Source organism: Thunnus thynnus, chromosome 14, assembly GCF_963924715.1.
Source record: "Thunnus thynnus chromosome 14, fThuThy2.1, whole genome shotgun sequence".
Classification (NCBI taxonomy): Eukaryota; Metazoa; Chordata; class Actinopteri; order Scombriformes; family Scombridae; genus Thunnus; species Thunnus thynnus.
The window spans coordinates 27,036,326-27,053,769 of NC_089530.1; the positions used below are offsets into that span (position 1 = coordinate 27,036,326).

General features: G+C 43.6%; 1 protein-coding gene and 1 long non-coding RNA gene across 4 annotated transcripts in view; one reads left to right on the plus strand and one right to left on the minus strand.

Annotated features, from left to right (window-relative positions):
* Positions 1-17,144, plus strand: part of meis1b (Meis homeobox 1 b) — an 84,290-nt gene extending 67,146 nt beyond the window's left edge. The window contains exons 10-13 of one of the 2 annotated variants that reach the window (XM_067610751.1): positions 6,456-6,595; positions 8,500-8,589; positions 9,555-9,652; positions 15,141-17,144. In XM_067610751.1, the coding sequence (XP_067466852.1) occupies positions 6,456-6,595; positions 8,500-8,589; positions 9,555-9,613 (289 nt within the window). In that variant the 3' untranslated portion in view covers positions 9,614-9,652; positions 15,141-17,144. The remainder of the gene's footprint in view (positions 1-6,455; positions 6,596-8,499; positions 8,590-9,554; positions 9,653-15,140) is intronic. The other variant, XM_067610752.1, reaches the window with a different exon arrangement.
* Positions 13,281-17,444, minus strand: part of LOC137197379 (uncharacterized) — a 67,257-nt gene continuing 63,093 nt past the window's right edge. For both annotated transcript variants that reach the window (XR_010931413.1, XR_010931414.1), the window contains 2 exons: positions 14,078-14,151; positions 13,281-13,992 (listed from right to left, as the gene is read on the minus strand). This is a non-coding gene — a long non-coding RNA (uncharacterized lncRNA). The remainder of the gene's footprint in view (positions 13,993-14,077; positions 14,152-17,444) is intronic.

Below are 17,444 nucleotides of genomic sequence, written 5' to 3' on the forward strand. Positions count from 1 at the left end.
TTGTCATGGACACTTATATATACACCAAAAAACACATACACACTGAGCTCCTCTGCACTCTCTTGCTCTAGTTTGTGTGTGTACGTGCGAGTGTGTGCGTGGTTACCCAGCCTGTCACTCCACTCTGTAAAACCAGCTTTAGTGGTAGATTCATGGCTCTCTTAATGGACGCTGGGCTCTTGCGTAGTGGAGCAACAGGGAGTGTGTGTGTGTTTTATGTGTGTGCAGTAATGGGGATTAAGTGACCCCATGGCTGCTCTCAGTCTAAAGCTCCTTTTAAATTTCACACTGTTTTCTTATGTTTCCCTCCATATGAGGCACTGGATCCAACTAATCCACCTCATGTTATTAGGAGCTGGATCAGCAGCCCTGCATGTACCCAGTGTAGATGTGTGTCAGTGGGTGTGTCTTTGCATAGCTATGCATGCATTTGGAGATGGTTCAGGAACCGTTCGCTTGCCAATAAAGACTTAGATGTATTGCTGACTCAAAACACAGGCCTGCTGTCTAATAACAACCTAGCTGCTGCCCAACAGCACTCAGACTTGGTCACGTGACTCTTACATGACCTCACTTCAACCTCACTTGTCAAATATATATGTGTGTGTGTGTTGCATATTGTTCATATGTGTCTATGTGTGTGTGTGTGAACATCTATGTGTGTTTATGTCTGTCACAGTGCCACAGTCTCCACCACAATGCACATAGCCTGCTTTTCTGTAGGAGAAACTTGGATCATGGTACTGAACGGGGTGTCTATTTATGTGGAGTGTTACTGAGCAATGACATGTAGCCATTTGTAGTTGTTTGATTGGTCTGAGCAGCTTTAGGGAAAACAGCGAGAGTGATGCTACATGCTGACAAGTGAGCGCATGTTGCTGGAGGTTAACTGTGTATATGCATGTAGGTGTTTTTACGTGTTGAAAGCTGCACAGACAAATGAGGGACAATAGAGCCTCTTTGCACAATATTAGATACGCCTTAGTTGCAGCCTTCTTTGCTCAATCTGCAGTTCAAAGCTTAAAATCCCTGAAAATCGGTGGTTCCCAACCTGGACCAAGGTGAGGGTGAGTCACAAGTTGATGAAAGCAATAAGAAAGAGAAACTTATGTGTTTTCTCTTAGATATAATTCAGTTTTTTCTGTCTTTTTTTCTAATTTTCACCCATTTCAACTCATTCTAAGGTAACAGTATGGCAATAACCTAAGATGAGGGTTCACAAGTAGTCACAAGGATTTGAAGAGGTTGCAAGATTAAGTCATTGGGAAGAACAGTGCGTGTTAATTTATTGCTCAATGTTTGAATTGTTTCTGAATCGTTTCTGTAACATTGGCTAAAATACAAAATCATGCAATCATTGTTGAAAACTCAAACTGAACTTCAGTATAACGTACGCCAATCGGAAAACTACTGACGCTCAGCATTTTGCTTTCTACAGTTTAAATGTGAAGTATGTGTTTGCATTTGCTTTGTGGTCAGTTTGAGTGCCTGCCCCATCTCTCAACTGTTTGTGGATTTGTGTGCGTCTGTTGCAAATGGAGTCCCTGCAAGCAGCTGCGTTAGTTTATTTAAACTAATCTGAAGTATCTAATCCAAGTATCTGACCTGGGAGCAACACCAAGGAGGATGAAAAAAAAAAAGGGGGCAGGAGGGATGTGGGGAAAACAGAAAGAGGTGATTTATGAGTTAACTCGTCAACTCAACAAGAGGAGAAACTCATAACCGTAATTCCCTCACACACACACATACGGCACGCTCGCATACATATACACAAATATATGCATGTACATGTGCACTAATGCACCGCCACCTCCTCTCCTGCTGCACATAAGAGAATATGTGAGCTCCATAATAAAATAACTAATTACTTAAGAAGATGGAGATGTCCTGGGACACAGGATGGAGATAATAAAGTTCTGCAGGGACACAAGGTGTGACATAAAAATGGAGATAGTGGGAATAGTGTGTGTTAGCTCCATGATTGCTTATCTTGAGATTTATGACTGGTAACTTGTATTTGTGTGGGTGCAAAGTGCAAACCAAGTGTAGTTTTTGTTTTTTTTTCTCTTTTATTGAAATGGGATTTGTTAAAAGGATTTGTTAAAAAGACAAAAAAAACAAAGGGAATAAGTGCTGATAAAATAACAGAAAAGGTTTGCATGAATGTGTGTGTGTGTGAGAGTGTGTTCAACCAGTGAGAAGGAAGGATATATGGGCTAGGCGTTAATTGTGGTTGAGCAGCAGACAATCGATGCTAGCCGCGCAGTGACAACCTGATGATAAGCTGCATGATTCTACCCGTCAGAGCTCGCTTTCTTTTTAGTGCTTTTAAATCACATTGATTGGCAGCCAGGAGGAGTGTGTGGTTACACAGTTATTTTAAGCGGCTCTTAGATTTGAATATGCATGTAAACCTCTGTCGGCGTGCACTGAAATACACCGCCGGGTCCTGATGTGTGTGTGTGTGTGTGTGTGTGTGTGTGTGTGTGTGTGTGTGCGATGCTGGAATATCCAGCTGTGTATAAATGTGAGGTGTGCGCAGGCCTGTTGATGTGTGTGCCTGTTCTCTCAGATTACTAATGTAATATTGGTAGTGAGTGCAGAGGACGTATGTGTATGTGTGTGTGTGTGTATGTGTACATTTGTGTATCTCATATTACTAATATAATATTGGTAGTAGGTTCAGGAGATGTGTGAGTATGTGTGAGTATGTGTGGCACAGAAATTGAGAACTCCACATGAATTTAAATCAACGAGCTCGGAGAGTAACCTTTTGTATATCCAATCTGCATCTTTCCACCGCTAGTTATTAAATTATCCCCTAATTGGTCACGCAACAAAGGCAGCTGATGAAAAAGACAATTTCTTGCTTTTAATTGGGCATTTCACGTGTGCTTCGTGTACACCTGTGTGCGGCTGCCTCAGCTCCGTGTGTCTTTGTATGTGTGTGTGTGAATCTCGGGTGTAATGAGAATAGGACATTAGCAAGGGCTTGGCAGACGCCGTCGCAATCAGTTCCAGTCTTCCCAGAGAAGGAGGGAGAGGGGCGGGAGGATTAATCCAGACATTAGCAATCTCTGAGAGAGAAATAGATTGGAGGCAAATCAACAAAGAATAAAATTCACCCAGTCCCCTTATATGACTTTAAAGAGTCTTCAGCTCTGGCATAACATATGGCAGACATGTTTTTCGATCCACTGTACCATGGACGCATGCATATGTCAAGCACGTGTGCCCCGTTGGGAATCAAACTTGTACCCTCGGCAGTGTTCGCTCCATGTTGGACTCCCTGACCTACACAAAGCTAAATTTTATTTTGAGTCACATTTCTTCCTCCTTCTTGTCTTTTAGTGTTTTTGACCAACTTTAGGCGTACCACCAGTGGTGTGTCACGCCAAAATAGCCCAGCTATTGTTGCACTGAGTGGAGCTGAATAGTGCAGCTCATTGTGTTGTGATGGGAGGCAGGGGAATGAACAGGCCATAAACACTGGCCCTATAGCACCCAGGGGTCGTGCAAAGGTGAAGCCTTACTCCCCCTAATAGAGGAGCTCTGCTTTTCTCTTCTCTCCCTTTCTGCCTCTCCTTTCTGTCTCTCCATCACTCTTTATTGACTCTTTATCTGACTCTCCTCCCTTTTTTATTTTCTCTTCCTCGATTCCCCTCGTTTTTTTCTGTCCCTCACCCCTACCTCTCCCTCTCTCACAGTCTTTCTCACTGTCAGCTTATTAACGGTCACAGCAAGAGTGTCTGGTTTGCAGACCAGAGCCCCTTGCCTTTTTTTTTTTTTCCCACTCTCTCACTCCTCCTTCCCTCCCATTCTCCCGCTCTCCATCGCTCTGTTCCCCTGGCTGCTATTATGAGAGGCATTTTATCCTTTGTTCCAGCCCCCATGGTGCATCTGGCCTCAGATATGGGGACGACGGGGACAGGAAACTGGCGAGAGTTTTTGCGAGGAGGAGGGGGTCAGTGGGTTAGAGTGTGGGTTCGTTGCTGGGAGGTGGAACGCCAGTTTCCACCATACAGGGAAGGAATGATAAGGAGGGAGCAGACAGGAGAAGGAAACAGATACAGTACGGGACAGAGAGGGAGGTATGAGAGACAGACTCACAGGCAAAAACCAGCTATTACTATCAACAGCATTCGTAGAGTTTAGTTAGTAGAGTGTAATTTTCTTTGTAGGAGTAGTAATGGTAGTAACAGTAGCAGTGATAATAGGATCATTGATACACAGTCTTTTAAGTCCTTAAAAGCACCGGTGCCTTATTTCTCAAGGTCACAACAAGTTACAAGTCCATTACATTCCTCTCTGAACCTCATTGTACCAGGAACAAATGCCTTAACTTTCTAAGAAGTGAACACCTATTGCCAAAACAACCTCCTTTGTTGCATCAGTATATTTTTGAGGGAGGACAAAGGTTCAAAGTTTGGCAGGACAGAAATAAAGAGGAGGGAAAGAGAAGCGAGAGAGAGGAAGAGCAGTTTGCAAGGAGACATTAATGAAAGAGATGAAGGGAAGGAGGTGAAGAGAAGCAGAGGTCAACTGTTAGCCAACGCTGGCCTGAAGTTGACCTTCTGTAAAGGGCCTGGAGAGAAGAGGAGAGGAGTTAAAGGAATGCTCAGGCCTCCTCAACACTCCTTGCCCTTTCTCCCCTCGCTCCTCCTCTCATATCTCCCCCAGCAAAACAGGGTAGCGAGGGAGGAAGGGAGGGAGGGGGTGTCGGTGATAAAAATCCAGACGTTCCCTCATTTGATGGTGCTCTGCCATGTCAGTGCATTCTTGCATTCCTCCCTTGCTCTTTCTGTTTCTCTCTCCCCCCAAATTCCAATTCACCATACTTTATTGTAACAAATAGTGAACAAAATTGCGAAAGCCTCAAGCTCAAAGACTGACGAGATTCCCATCGCTCACTGTCTTTCTTTTTCTCAGATCGTTTCACCTAACAGAAGGCTCTACTGACACCCTTGTCAAAAATTTACACTTTTGCTAAAGCAGCTTACAAGATATAGAAGAGCATTTATACAAAAACAATACAGAGAAATAATTAGGCTCCAAATCCCTCTCCTTTTCTCTTGCTATCTATCTGCTACTTTCTGTATCATCATTTCCCTGCAGCTCTGTCTTTAGAGGGTGAATCGAGATAGATAGGAAGAGCACCATAAAGCAGTTAGAGAAGGAATATTAAAGATATATAAAACAAGAGGGTTCTATTCACTAATTAGGGGTCAAACAGATGCACAGGCGAGTGTCCTTTTGTTTTTCACCTCTCTCCCTCCACTGTTCCGCCTTCCCTCCTTTCCTCGAGGCCTTAAATGCTTCTTTTCTCAGCTTCAAACATGGCACTATTGTTTCCTTTAAGTTTAGCTAATGCTCCCCTTTTAGTGATGAAATAGAAGTGTCCGGTGGGGCAACAGCAGGAACACATAAATCAAGTCAGAAGCCCCAAGAGCCCTCTCTCCTTCGGGTCATTACAGGTCAAAGGGTCACTTCACAAGGGGTTAGGCTGAGCAAGGCCAGAGCATTGCTTATGTGAGTGTGTGCGAGAGCGTGAATGTGCGTGAATGAAAGTAGTAGAGAGAGAGAAAGACTGTGTGTGCAATTGAGAATGTGTGATTTAAATATGAGTAAAGGTGTGTGTGAGTGCGCACAATAAATGGTCCCACCGTGTGCTTTTATTGGAGGTCATGGGGTAAAGGGGTTGGTCCAAGACTATATTTACCAATCCCTGCTCCTGTGAAAACACCCCCACACACACACACACACACTCACACTAAAAAAAGCTCCTGCTGTCACAGAGTAACACATGGTCACCTGTCTTAACATAGTATCACCCAAAACAATGAGTCTCACCAGTGGCAACATGACATGTCACTGTCAGCAACACTTCCCACACAAGCGCGCTCAAAGCCAAGTGTGTTAAACAGTCAGCAAACTCGACTCGTCGTGAGATGGAACGTCTCCAACAAAGTGAGATGGGTCGACATGTTTCAAACAGGCAGAGAGAAAATCCCGTTTAAGCCTCGCCCCACAAAGACCCCAGTGTTCAGGCTGATGTGACTGTGTATACACTGAGGCAGTGCAAGTTTGTACAAGTCATGGAGTTCTGCGTTTTGAAAGACAACTGCCTCGGTTGTTAAGGTTGTTAAGATGTGACTTTCGCCGTGGTTCCTCCGGGGCTTTACCAGGGTTCAGGGTTGCTTAGGGGAGAACAATTTCACCATATCACTATTATGGTTAGCAAAGAGAAAGAAGCAGGTTTGGCAATGTATTTGTTTTCGTGCTGTGTGACAAGCTTTTCAAGGTCTTAGTCAGCAATTTTTGTCTAATCTTGTTTTGAGAAATACACTGACTGTGTTTCTATGTCTTTGTCCCCCTTCTGTTTCCTCCACCTCCTTCTCCTCCTCCTCCTCTCTCGCTCCATCCATCCTCTTCCTCCTTCTCCTCTTCTCCTTCAGGTTCATTAACGCGAGGAGGAGAATAGTCCAGCCCATGATCGACCAGTCAAACCGTGCAGGCAAGTCTCCTATAGTTACTGTATTCAAGTCACGCAGGCGAAAGCCATCCACGCTCCATGCACCCGGAGGCCCCTCAGCTGGTAAATACAGGCCTGATCCCCCATCCTGGAATGTCCAAAACCTCCAGGGGCTTTCCCCTTCACTGTCGTGACTGACCACTAAAATTAAGGACCAAAACATTACAACATTAACAGCAACCATTAATCAACTTTGATGTACTACTTGGGGTGAGAAACTATTTATTAATTTTAAGATATAATAATTTGGCAAATGAGTTAACGATGAGTGGATTTATTTTTCTTAGCCTGTAAACAAAACTAGCTGTGTTCTCAGTAAAGTTTGCTCTTAACCCCTTCCTCCCCCCCCTTTGCCAACCAGGCAAAGGGAAAAAAACACTCAACCCTTCCTCCCTGGCTCAAACCAAAACATAAAGAGAACTACACCCGTTTCTTTTTTTGGGTGACCGTTGTTTGGCTTTTTGGCTCCAGACCTGTTTTTACCCGCCCCCCCCCTCTCACTCTTTTAAACCCCCCCCCCAACTCGTCCATTTGCGGCTGTTTCAGGGAGCGAGGGGAGCGAGGGGAGTGAGTGAGTGAGCGGTCCCCCTGGTGCATGGCTTGGTTTGGACTGCCGTAAACTTTATTACCTGTAATAGGGGTCAGAGGTCAGGGTGGCATTAGGGGCGCAGTAAAGTTCAAAGGCATTCAGTGGGGCTGAGTTCTTGCTTTTGCTTGACTGACCCCCAAACAGCCTAAATCGAAGGTAAGTGGATTTCTACGAGAGAACAATGGAGGCGAGCAAAAAATAGGAACCCTATCAGGTTTCACTTATCGTAGCTGCTCAGTTATAGGCAGTATTTATTAGATAAAGCATTTAGGTGGGAACAGATTCTGAGGCCGTTCAGCATGAATGACTTATTGTTGACAAAAAGGAAAACTGATCAGACGTTTAGCCTGGAGTTGATTTTGTTCTTTTTGATCATGTGTACAATCAGACATTGATAGAAGCAGCAATTATTTTAAAAATTCTTTTATTTTAAAACACAGAGTTCGGTTTGAAATGTAAACATGTCAAGACCTTTACCATACAGCGACAGTATTTTGGTCTGAAATTAACATATTCCTAAAATTTCAGGCATATTTTCAAAACGCTGCGTGTCTTCTTTTGGGTGAGAAAAATTCCTACCATAAATGTTTCACCCTTAAAACCTCACTGACCTGCTGGTGTGCCAGTCATTACAAACTCATACTGTGCAGCCAAACATTGTTCAAACCCACAGCGGAGTTTCCAACAATACCAAATATATCAGGTTGAATTTTGGGGAAACATGTATAAAATGATGAACATCACATCTAGAGTGTTTCCATTTGATTGAATGGTGTTCCCATAAAAACAAGAGCAGGATTTAAATTTTTCACTCAGTCTAAACATTAAATGACTTCAATGAAGAGCTGAAACTGGCTGATACTATACACATATGATACTGTCAAACAGTGTGGAATAAGGTGATTTGAAGCTAAGGGGGAGGGGGAGCGGAAAAACTGTATGTTAAGGGGTAAAATAGAAATAGTTTTATCTAAACAAGGACTCCAGTCATACTAACATGCTATATTGGTTTACTATCAGTCATTCTGTAAAGAACAGTTGTCACCTCTTCCAGATGGTTCAAATCTCATTTTAAAACAAAAGTCCTTGTGTGACTTACAGTAAGTTTACCATAGTGTGCGTTGAATCTCTCAGGCCGATCCCTATTAAAGCATTTAGACGTATTAAAGTCTACCAGCGACTTACGGTGGAGAGCCGGCTGGACAGACACACAGCAGAATGACGTTAAAAGACAACGGCGGCTCCCTGTGCGTGCACCGGCCAACAGATGATCCCGCTTCGGCCACTGAGCCTTAATTAAAAGCACTAATTGACCACTCCGTCCCCTCCCTCCAATCCCTCTATCCCTCCCTCCCTCTGTCTCCTCCTCCATCCACAGTAAGTCAAGGAGCTCCCTACAATCCAGATGGCCAGCCGATGGGGGGCTTCGTCATGGACGGCCAGCAGCACATGGGAATCAGACCACCTGGTAAGGCTTTCTCTGCGTGTCTGTCCCTTTCTTTCTTCCCTCACTCTTCCCATCTTTCTCCTGTCTTTCCTCGCTGTCGTTCACTCATTTTCATGCCTTTGCCCTCCTTTTTTCCCCCTCTTCCCTGAGTCTTGCTCCTGCTTTCTCTTATCTCATATATTTTTACTCGCATCTCCTCTGATTCATCTCTTTCATCTCTCTTATTTTGTCTCTAACATTATCTCTGGGTGTTAGTGTGTTTCACAGTATCTGACTGTTTGTGGTTTACTCTACCGGCATGCTCCTAGTCTTTCCTCACACACAAATACTTAATGGTAGTATATGGTAGCTGCGTGGTGGTTTATATGTAAGCCGTGCAGTATGTGCACCCTCAAACACAGTGATCAAGACACACATACTGTACACAAACACTGCTACCTTCCCCCCTCCCTCAGCACACAAACCAGAACAGGTGTGGTTAATCACATTACACAACCATCTCCTTCCTTGGCTCCCACTCCCTCGCTCTCAGTCCCTCTCTCTCACGCCATCAGGTCTAATCCCAGAGTTTGTCCTTAAGCTCCTCTCCTCCTCCTCTATCCCCTGTTTTCTGGGATTCTCTCAAGTCTCTAACCCTATCTCACCCTCCACTCAAAGTCAGCAGGTTTGGATAAACTGCCAGGCTACTTAACCCCCCCCCCCCCCCCTCTCCTCACCACACCTCGCTCTGCCAGATTTAAGCCAGTATGTTCCTCTGCTATGTTGTCAGTCAAGTTAGTTTTACAGAGGAACCATCTTTGGTATTTAACTCAATGTTTGCCCTTTCAGTTAAACATTTTCCACTTGGTTGCAATAACTTAATAAAGGCATAAACATTTGTCGTCCATTTAAATCAACCGTGACATCAATAACTGTAGGTAGATTGCATAGACATATTACATCTTTATCTGCATTTAAAAAAAATTCTGTCCCTCTCTGTTTCTCAGGACCAATGGGTGGAATGGGCATGAACATGGGCATGGAAGGTCAGTGGCACTACATGTAGCCCCGCCCCGGTACAACCAATCGCAACACAAAGGGGGATGTAAGTACACATTGACACACGCTGACTAACACTTACAGATCTATTTCCATATCAGCAGAGATATATTATATTTTGAATTGGGATCACTGACTCAGGTGTACAGTACTGTTATTATTTATAAGTACATTTACTGCCGATCAGGAGTTGCAGATCTGCTTTTAGGCTACAAAAATAAGGTGTCGGGTTTAAAAACGACATCTGACATTTTGTACGAAATAGCAAAAATGTTTAAAGTTATGGGAGTTTTAGATTGCGTAAGTCCTCGTTTGGCAACCGGTTCTTCTCCAGACGGATATATTTGGGAATAATTCATTTGTAATTTTTTTCTCTGAGTTTAAGTGGGTTTTTTTGTTACAAACAGGCTCTTTTTCTTCCGAGGCGGATTTTTCTCAGTTACTCTCTCTCTAACTCTCCCACCCTCAGTCTGGTGATAAGAGCCTTTGATCACAACCTTGTAACTCTTTGTGTATGTAGTGTGTGTGTGTGTGTGTGTGTGTGTGTGTGTGTGTGTGTGTGTAGCTGTTTCACTCTCTCACATATCCAATAGCTACAGGACTAAACATCCTTCATATCAGGGAAAAGAGGAAACAAGGTTTAAAGGATAAAAAACAAGGGAAAGAGAGGAAGAAAGACGTAGGGGAGAGAGAACGTATCTATGTGGAATGTATTTATACTCACACACAATAGTTTACACATATTTTCTGATAGCAATTTATGATCATAATTCATGACAGCTATATCTTTTGAGTGTATGGTGTGTGTCCGTGTGTGTGTGTGTGTGTGTGTGTGTGTGTGTGTGTGTGTGTGTGTGTGTGTGTGTGAGGGCCAAGCAGATAGAAGGAGGAAGAAGGCGAATGGGGCAAAAGGGGGGAGATAGGAGGAGAGGGATGATGAGAAGGAAAGACGAGGGGATGGGTTGGGACGGGGTGGGTGGTGAGATGGGGTGGGATGGAGAACTAGGGGGTGGGTGGGGGGGGGGCAGGTATAGCGTTGCCATGGCAACAGACTGATTGGCAAAAAATGTAAGCAGTTGTCGGTGGTGCAAGGAGAAGGAGAGAGAGAGAAGTGAGTGCCCCTTAAGTGTCATAAATCTGCCGGGTTGCTGTTGATGCATGAGCCACATTAATACACACACTAACCAGCTAGAGAAGTCACCCCCCCCCACCCACCCCACCCCACCCCCTCTCTCTGTCTGTCTAATGCTCGCTCTGTCTCACTCCCTCTTTGTGGTTTTTCTCACTCTGTCAATTTCCCTCTTCTATTTCTTTCACACAAACACCTTTTTTTTTCCTGTTTTCTTTAAATCTCTTATTCTCTGCCTTTTTCTCTCTCTCTCTCACCTCCTCTCCCCCTCTCTCTCGCCCCAGGGCCAAATAGACTCCCACATAATTCTGGACGTATACAGGCTTGATGTTGTCACAGTGCAGAGTGTATATAAAGTGGCTACGGGTCTTTGTTTATACACCATATGTGTGTGCACCTGTGCGTGTTTTGTGTGTGTATACCTGTGTGGGTGCGTGTATACCACATACAAAAATTCATATGTGAAATACACGCATGTGCCTGTGTGTGTGTGTGGGTGTGTGCACGTGCACAATCGTGCATGTCAGTGCAACTGTGCATGTATGCGTATGTATGTGCATGTGTGTGTATGGTAATAGGATTACTCCTGGCACAGGGAGGGGACACAAACTAGTGCAAAATGGAGGAGGTAGCCAGCAGGGTATGGAGCTTAGCTGGGCCTAATTGACTAGATCCAAATTAAATATGCCATCACCAGAGGTGTGACCAATGGATTTGACTTATTCAGTTTACAAAAATAGAGACCATTAACCCTCCACAGAATGTGCGTGCGTGTGTGTGCGTGCCACTGTGAAAATATGCCGCCCTTGTTTCCGTCACAAATGTCCACGACCAAAACAAAGACAGAAAATCTCACATCGAGTGGCATCTTTCAGGTTTGAAATGCAGGGAGACATGGTAATAGAAACACTGTGCTTTCAGAATGAGATGTACGTGTGTGTGTGTGTGTGTGTGTGTGTGTGTGTGTGTTTATGTGTGCAAGCGTGTAAACATTAGGGCTGGTTCGCCGTGTCCAAGCAGCCTCTTTCCAGCAGCTGCTAGCCTTCCCAGCAGACATTGCTTTAAACAGCCTCAATTTGCCTGCTGAATCTCGTAATTGGGCCACCAGAGGAATCCTCTGCGAGACGGGCAAAGCACAGAGAAGACAAGTAGACAGCGGAAGAAAAAAGACAGAGAGAGAGAGAGAGAGAGAGAGGGGTAGACAGAAAGAGGGAGGGGAGGGTGAAGAGATGGCGAGCGAGAGTAGAGTAAACGACAAGAGGGAGGTGTAGAAGGAGGGAAAGACCGAAGGAAGGAAGGAGGAGGAGGGAGCGATGAGGATGGAAGCTGGGAGAGAGATAGTGACAGAAATATGTCTACTCCTTCTCCTCACTACTAGTCGTTTCTTTACAGCTTCATCAGTTAGCTGTTGCTAGCTTGTCTCCGTCAAATATTTCTACTTTCCTTTCTAGGTCAATTAAATGTAAGTGATGTGTTATATTCTTTCATGACCAATTAAATTAATAGGTTATTATGGGAAGGAGGGGGAAACGGTTATCTTATTTGATTAAGAGAGCACAGGTTCATTATATTTTATAAGCAATTTTCATTAGCAGAGTTGAGGTTTTGTTACCGCGGGGCTAAATTGAGCGGTTATTGTGCTGGGGAGTGCTGAGCCTTGATACAGAAGGTGTGCCTAGCAGTCACACTGCAACATTAGTTAAAACTAAAGCCAATTAGTCCTGCTTAGTGAAGAGCGTTATGCTTTCCACCCAATGATGATTACAGAGCTTATACCCCCTTGCGAAACAATACACCTGTCAGCAGAGATGAAGCCCAGCAAGTGAAGCAGAAGTGAGCAGAGCCTTTGATAGCGACGAGAATGACTCTCGTATGACCCTTACCCCCTTTCCCTTCTTCCTCTCCCCTGCTTTCCCTTTTCCACGAAATTAGCCAGGGGTGGCCCCTGAAAACTGTAATTTTCAGTTTCAGGACAATAGTTATCACAGGGTGGAAGAATTAATTATGGCGCAGAGCGTATGGAATTTTTTCTGGCCCTCCCTGCTCAGAGCTCTTCCCAAAATGTCGGGCAGAACGCTTGAGTGAACGCTGCCTGTAACCCCTTTGCTGCCAGGCTCGGCTGGAGACCCTTTGTCCCAGGATTCATTGCTCCAATCATTAAGCACAAATTTGTTAACCTTCTGCTGAGGGGTCAAGATACCCCCCGCCCCCCTCCTCCCCCTTACCCCTCACTACCACCACACACCCTCCCACTGTCACCCCCCACCCTCAACTTCTCTTTCTGGTGGATGAACTTTTACTATTAACGAACACTGGAAAAAACAGGTCCCGATGGGGATTTTGTGCCCCCTCGTATTGTCCATGTGAATGTGTGTCCCTGTTGATTTGGCCCCTCTGGAATCCCCCTTGGAGTCTAAGAAAGGAGGCCTACAGCTCAATGTATTGATTGGCTTATTAAGTGAAAAACCTTATTAGCAATGTGTGCTCTTTCAAGCATGCATAGCGTTTATTAGAACCTTGACATGGATTTATTCTTGTCGTCAGGACGCTCTTGTTAACCAGGGATACATATGCAAGAACCAGAAACAACTTAAAGTAGCAATCTAACAGATTCTTGATTTATTTTTTTTTTAGTTTTGAAGTTTTGTTTCTGTTTCATGTCTGTTCAGCTACAGTGGCTGCCACTGCACATGCTAATGCTTCACTACAGACAGACATCAAAGTTTTTAGAAACTTGAAAAACAGAAATTTAATTGGATGGAAATTAAATGGATGATTACTTTAAGCACAAACATGCTCTGTACTTTATTTAAGCTAGCATCACTAATGCCTTGGCTTGTTGTGAGGCCACAGATTACATCCCACAGCAGAAAGGTCACAAGTTTGATGCCATTAGGTCAAAGTTTGATGCCATTAAGACGCTAATTGCAGCTAGCACAGCTCTCACAATAGCTCACCCCCTCTCTTACACGAGTTGCACCTATTCTCCTCAGCAGCCCAGGTGAAAACTGATGGATGAGGGGGATAACAAATTGACGGCCCTCGTGTACACTCCTCTATTGTCCTCCTCCTGCTGCACCTTGTTGTCCTTTTCCCTGCCTGCCTTTGTGTCGTCCGTAGTGGCCCTCTTGTGTGTGTGTGTGGCGAACACGTGGACGTGCCCCGGGCACTCTCAGGTGACGGGCGGCTGTGAGCTTCACCTCTTCTCTTTGGTTTCGACAACAATGGCCGTGCTTCCTCAGCGGTGACTTTCCAACCTGCACAGATGGATGGCGGCTATTGTTAGCTTTAAAGAGAGGAGTGTAGGGAGAGAAGAGGGTGGAAGAAGATGGATTTCTTTACCTCATATTTCATTGTATGGGGAGGCTTGATGGCATGCAGCAGGTTTCATCAGTTTAAGGGGTTTTGGTTGTTATCTGAAATAAGGTAGTTGCAATATATATGTGTTAAATTCTGTGTTTCAAGCCTTTTTCATCCATATTACCTTTAAACAAGATTGAATCATATGTCACATTAATACTAACCTGAAATAGTTTTCCTCAAGCGGTCTGCTTTTTATAGTCTAACTGTGAACAATCAAATGATAGATCAAAGGCTAATTTTGAGTTTCCTTGTAGTCCAGTTAAACAGATTATCCTGGAAATGTTAAGTACTGGACCTTGGTATCACTTAAAGTCGATCATGTGTGTTTGGTCTCTAAGTCCTCTCCTACTGTTAAAGTAGCATTACTGAGGGTGTAGGATTAACTCACTAAACCCGCTCTCTTTCATACATCCGCACAGTCTTAGTGAAGGGCAGGCTTGGGTCTGTATTCTGACCCAGATTAGCGCAATGTTGGGTTTGCAGTAGTTGCCACATCCTGTACAATTTCTCTCCTCCGGAGTCTTATCAGCATGTTTATGTGTTATCAGCCTGAAAATGTAACACGAGAGTCTGTGTTCAGAAGTCTAGTGTGATCTATTGTCCTATTTAATGAATGATTAATGACATCTAACTCATTCAGCGGTTTAATTTTGCTGTTAAATGCTCTCTGTCCCAGTGGTGGAGACGATATGCCAACTTGCTGGGAGCTTAACTGTGTTTGCACATTCAGTGGAGATTTTAGTGCGTTCAACTTCATGTGTTGACCACATTTATATATTACTGCTGCCAGGTGAAGCCTTGTTATCTCCACAACATCAGCACTGATCATGTGACTTTGAATGGGGTTCAACCAATAGTGTGATTCCTGGACTGAAGTTAAAATCTTTACAATCCCAAAAATTAAAGGTTTTCTAGTGAAAAACACTAGAAACACTGAAATGAATCATGTCTCTGATGGGCATATTTATAGTAGAGTTCAAAGTCTTTAATTTGCCTGCGCAAAATTGATAACTGATTAACCATTTTCTTCCTCTTTCCTCAGAACTGCAGGGCATACCAGGGGATCACCTGTCACACAGAGGCCTACGGATCACGGGAACAGGATTCCCTGACTTCCTGACGACAATAACAACAACCTCTCTGTCCACATCAAAGACCCAACAACATTTTAAACGGCTGATAATCCTCGTCTATGTATCCAGCGACGGTGAAGCACAGAAGATCAAACCTCACTCAACCCAGATGACCCCCTGTCCTGACAGACCCCTGCTTCTTCTCTGGTGGGCACCTGACTTCGTCCCCTCGCCGCTGCCCACCAGGTTCACATGGATTCCTCCATTAATACTGATTGCGATTGCGAGCATTAATGACATGCGAGAGACACACTGGGTCCTTTGCCTGTACCTTTGGCGAATGCGGCACCTGGTGATATATTCTAGACTCTTTGGCAAACAAAAGAGACTTCCTGTGAAGAGCACTCCACTCTTTGGGACGATGGAATTGGACCAAGGAGAAGCCAATGTCTGTATCTGACAGGACACTAACAAAACAAAAGAGGTGCCCTATAAAAAATATAGTGGATTGAAACATGGAAGGCGGGAAAGCAAGAGAAAAGAAATTAAAAGTATAACTATATCAAACCCTAGTTTGGGAAACGAGTGGAGAAAGAAAATATACTGTATACTGTTGTAAAACTACGCTGGACTCTCACAAGAACTGGGAATTTAAGTATTGTAAATGCTATTGTATTGTTCTGCATATTATGTTGTTTCTAATAGATTTTTTAAAAAAAAGGATGTGAACTTTTTTCTCTTTTTTTCTGGTTTCTTTCCACACTATGTGTGTGCCGTCTCTCCATAAAATTTGACCTCCTGCCCCCCCCCCCTCCCTCCCATTGAATCACGATGCATTTTTAAAAGAAAAAAAAAGTGAATAAACGGACAATTCGATCAGTCTGTCATTTCTCGCAAGCCTTTATTTGGATGGTAAGAGAGAGAGAGTGTGATGGTGATTCAGATGTCCTGTTTTTTTTTTTACATACACACAGCCTACATCCACGCACATGCAGGGTGCAGCTAACTTGTATTACTGTTGCTGTGTCTAAACCTTGTAACTCCAATTTTGGTGCTTTTTTTTTTTTTTTTTAAAAAATGATTTCATATCAGTTGATTATATGTTCCTCTACTGGTAGAAAGTTTTTATTGGTATAGAAAATGATCTGACCTTTTAGAGTCATGAAACTCTTATAACTCATTGGATTAACTCCAAACACATGACAAGCTAAACAGTTTTTGAGAAGCTAACATTTTGGATATACAAGGTTTTTTAATCCTATCGCCATTGTTGAGTTTTTCATTTTATCCATTTTATACTCTGTTCACATGAAGGCAAACACACAATGGAAAACATGGATAAAATCACGACAGGCTAACAAACATGATGTGGGGTTTCAGTAAATGCTCACAAACAATCTAAAAAAAAACACATCGGATGGGAAACTACAAGTGTCTGCCCCGCAAACATGCTTCCTGTTTTTTTCCTCCGTGTGTGTCTATGGCTGAGGACTGCTGAAAGTCTCTTTCAGTGTCCTATTGATATGTTTTATGTCACAAGGCTGAGCACTCGCATGGCCAATGGATTGTCTTCCCCTCAGTGTTTGATGTGGCCTGATAACGGAGAGGCAGAGGTTATGGGAAAACACCATTTATACCACAGTCCATTCATTTTGATTTAACCAGATGATGTAATGCTGATCAACAGACAGGAGAGAATGTAAAAGTCACTCTGTACATGTGTGTGTTTGAGTGTGTGTGTGTGTGATGCAGTATGCATGTGAGGGGGAACTTGTGAGTGTGTGTGTGTGTGTGTGTGTGTGTGTGCATATGTGCTTGTGTGGGTTATCAATGCATCCATTATCCATTGCTTCAAACATGTATTACGCACATCTTTAAGATTCCTTTGAAGACAAGTCATGTTTCTTATGCTTTTGAAGGGTATATATGTACATCTGTGTTGTAAATAAATACTTTTTGTTCAAATAACAGAACTCACAACAGTCTCACATTATCTTCCTATATGCAGATATGAAACAGAGACATTATTATTACATTTTAACAAAAACCAAATAACCCCACATGTGATGTTCTAAAGATAAATCAGGCACAGACGTGTTTACATGTCAACAAATGCCCATTGAAGAAAGCAGAGGTCCATTTATACTTTAAAGGAACATGCACTTAAGTCAACCTTCCTCCCACTGCTGTGGATAATGTGCAGCTAATGCATGCGTTATGCTGTAATTTTCTCACACATGGAGAGGAGAGGCGAGGAAAGAGGGGTTCGGCAA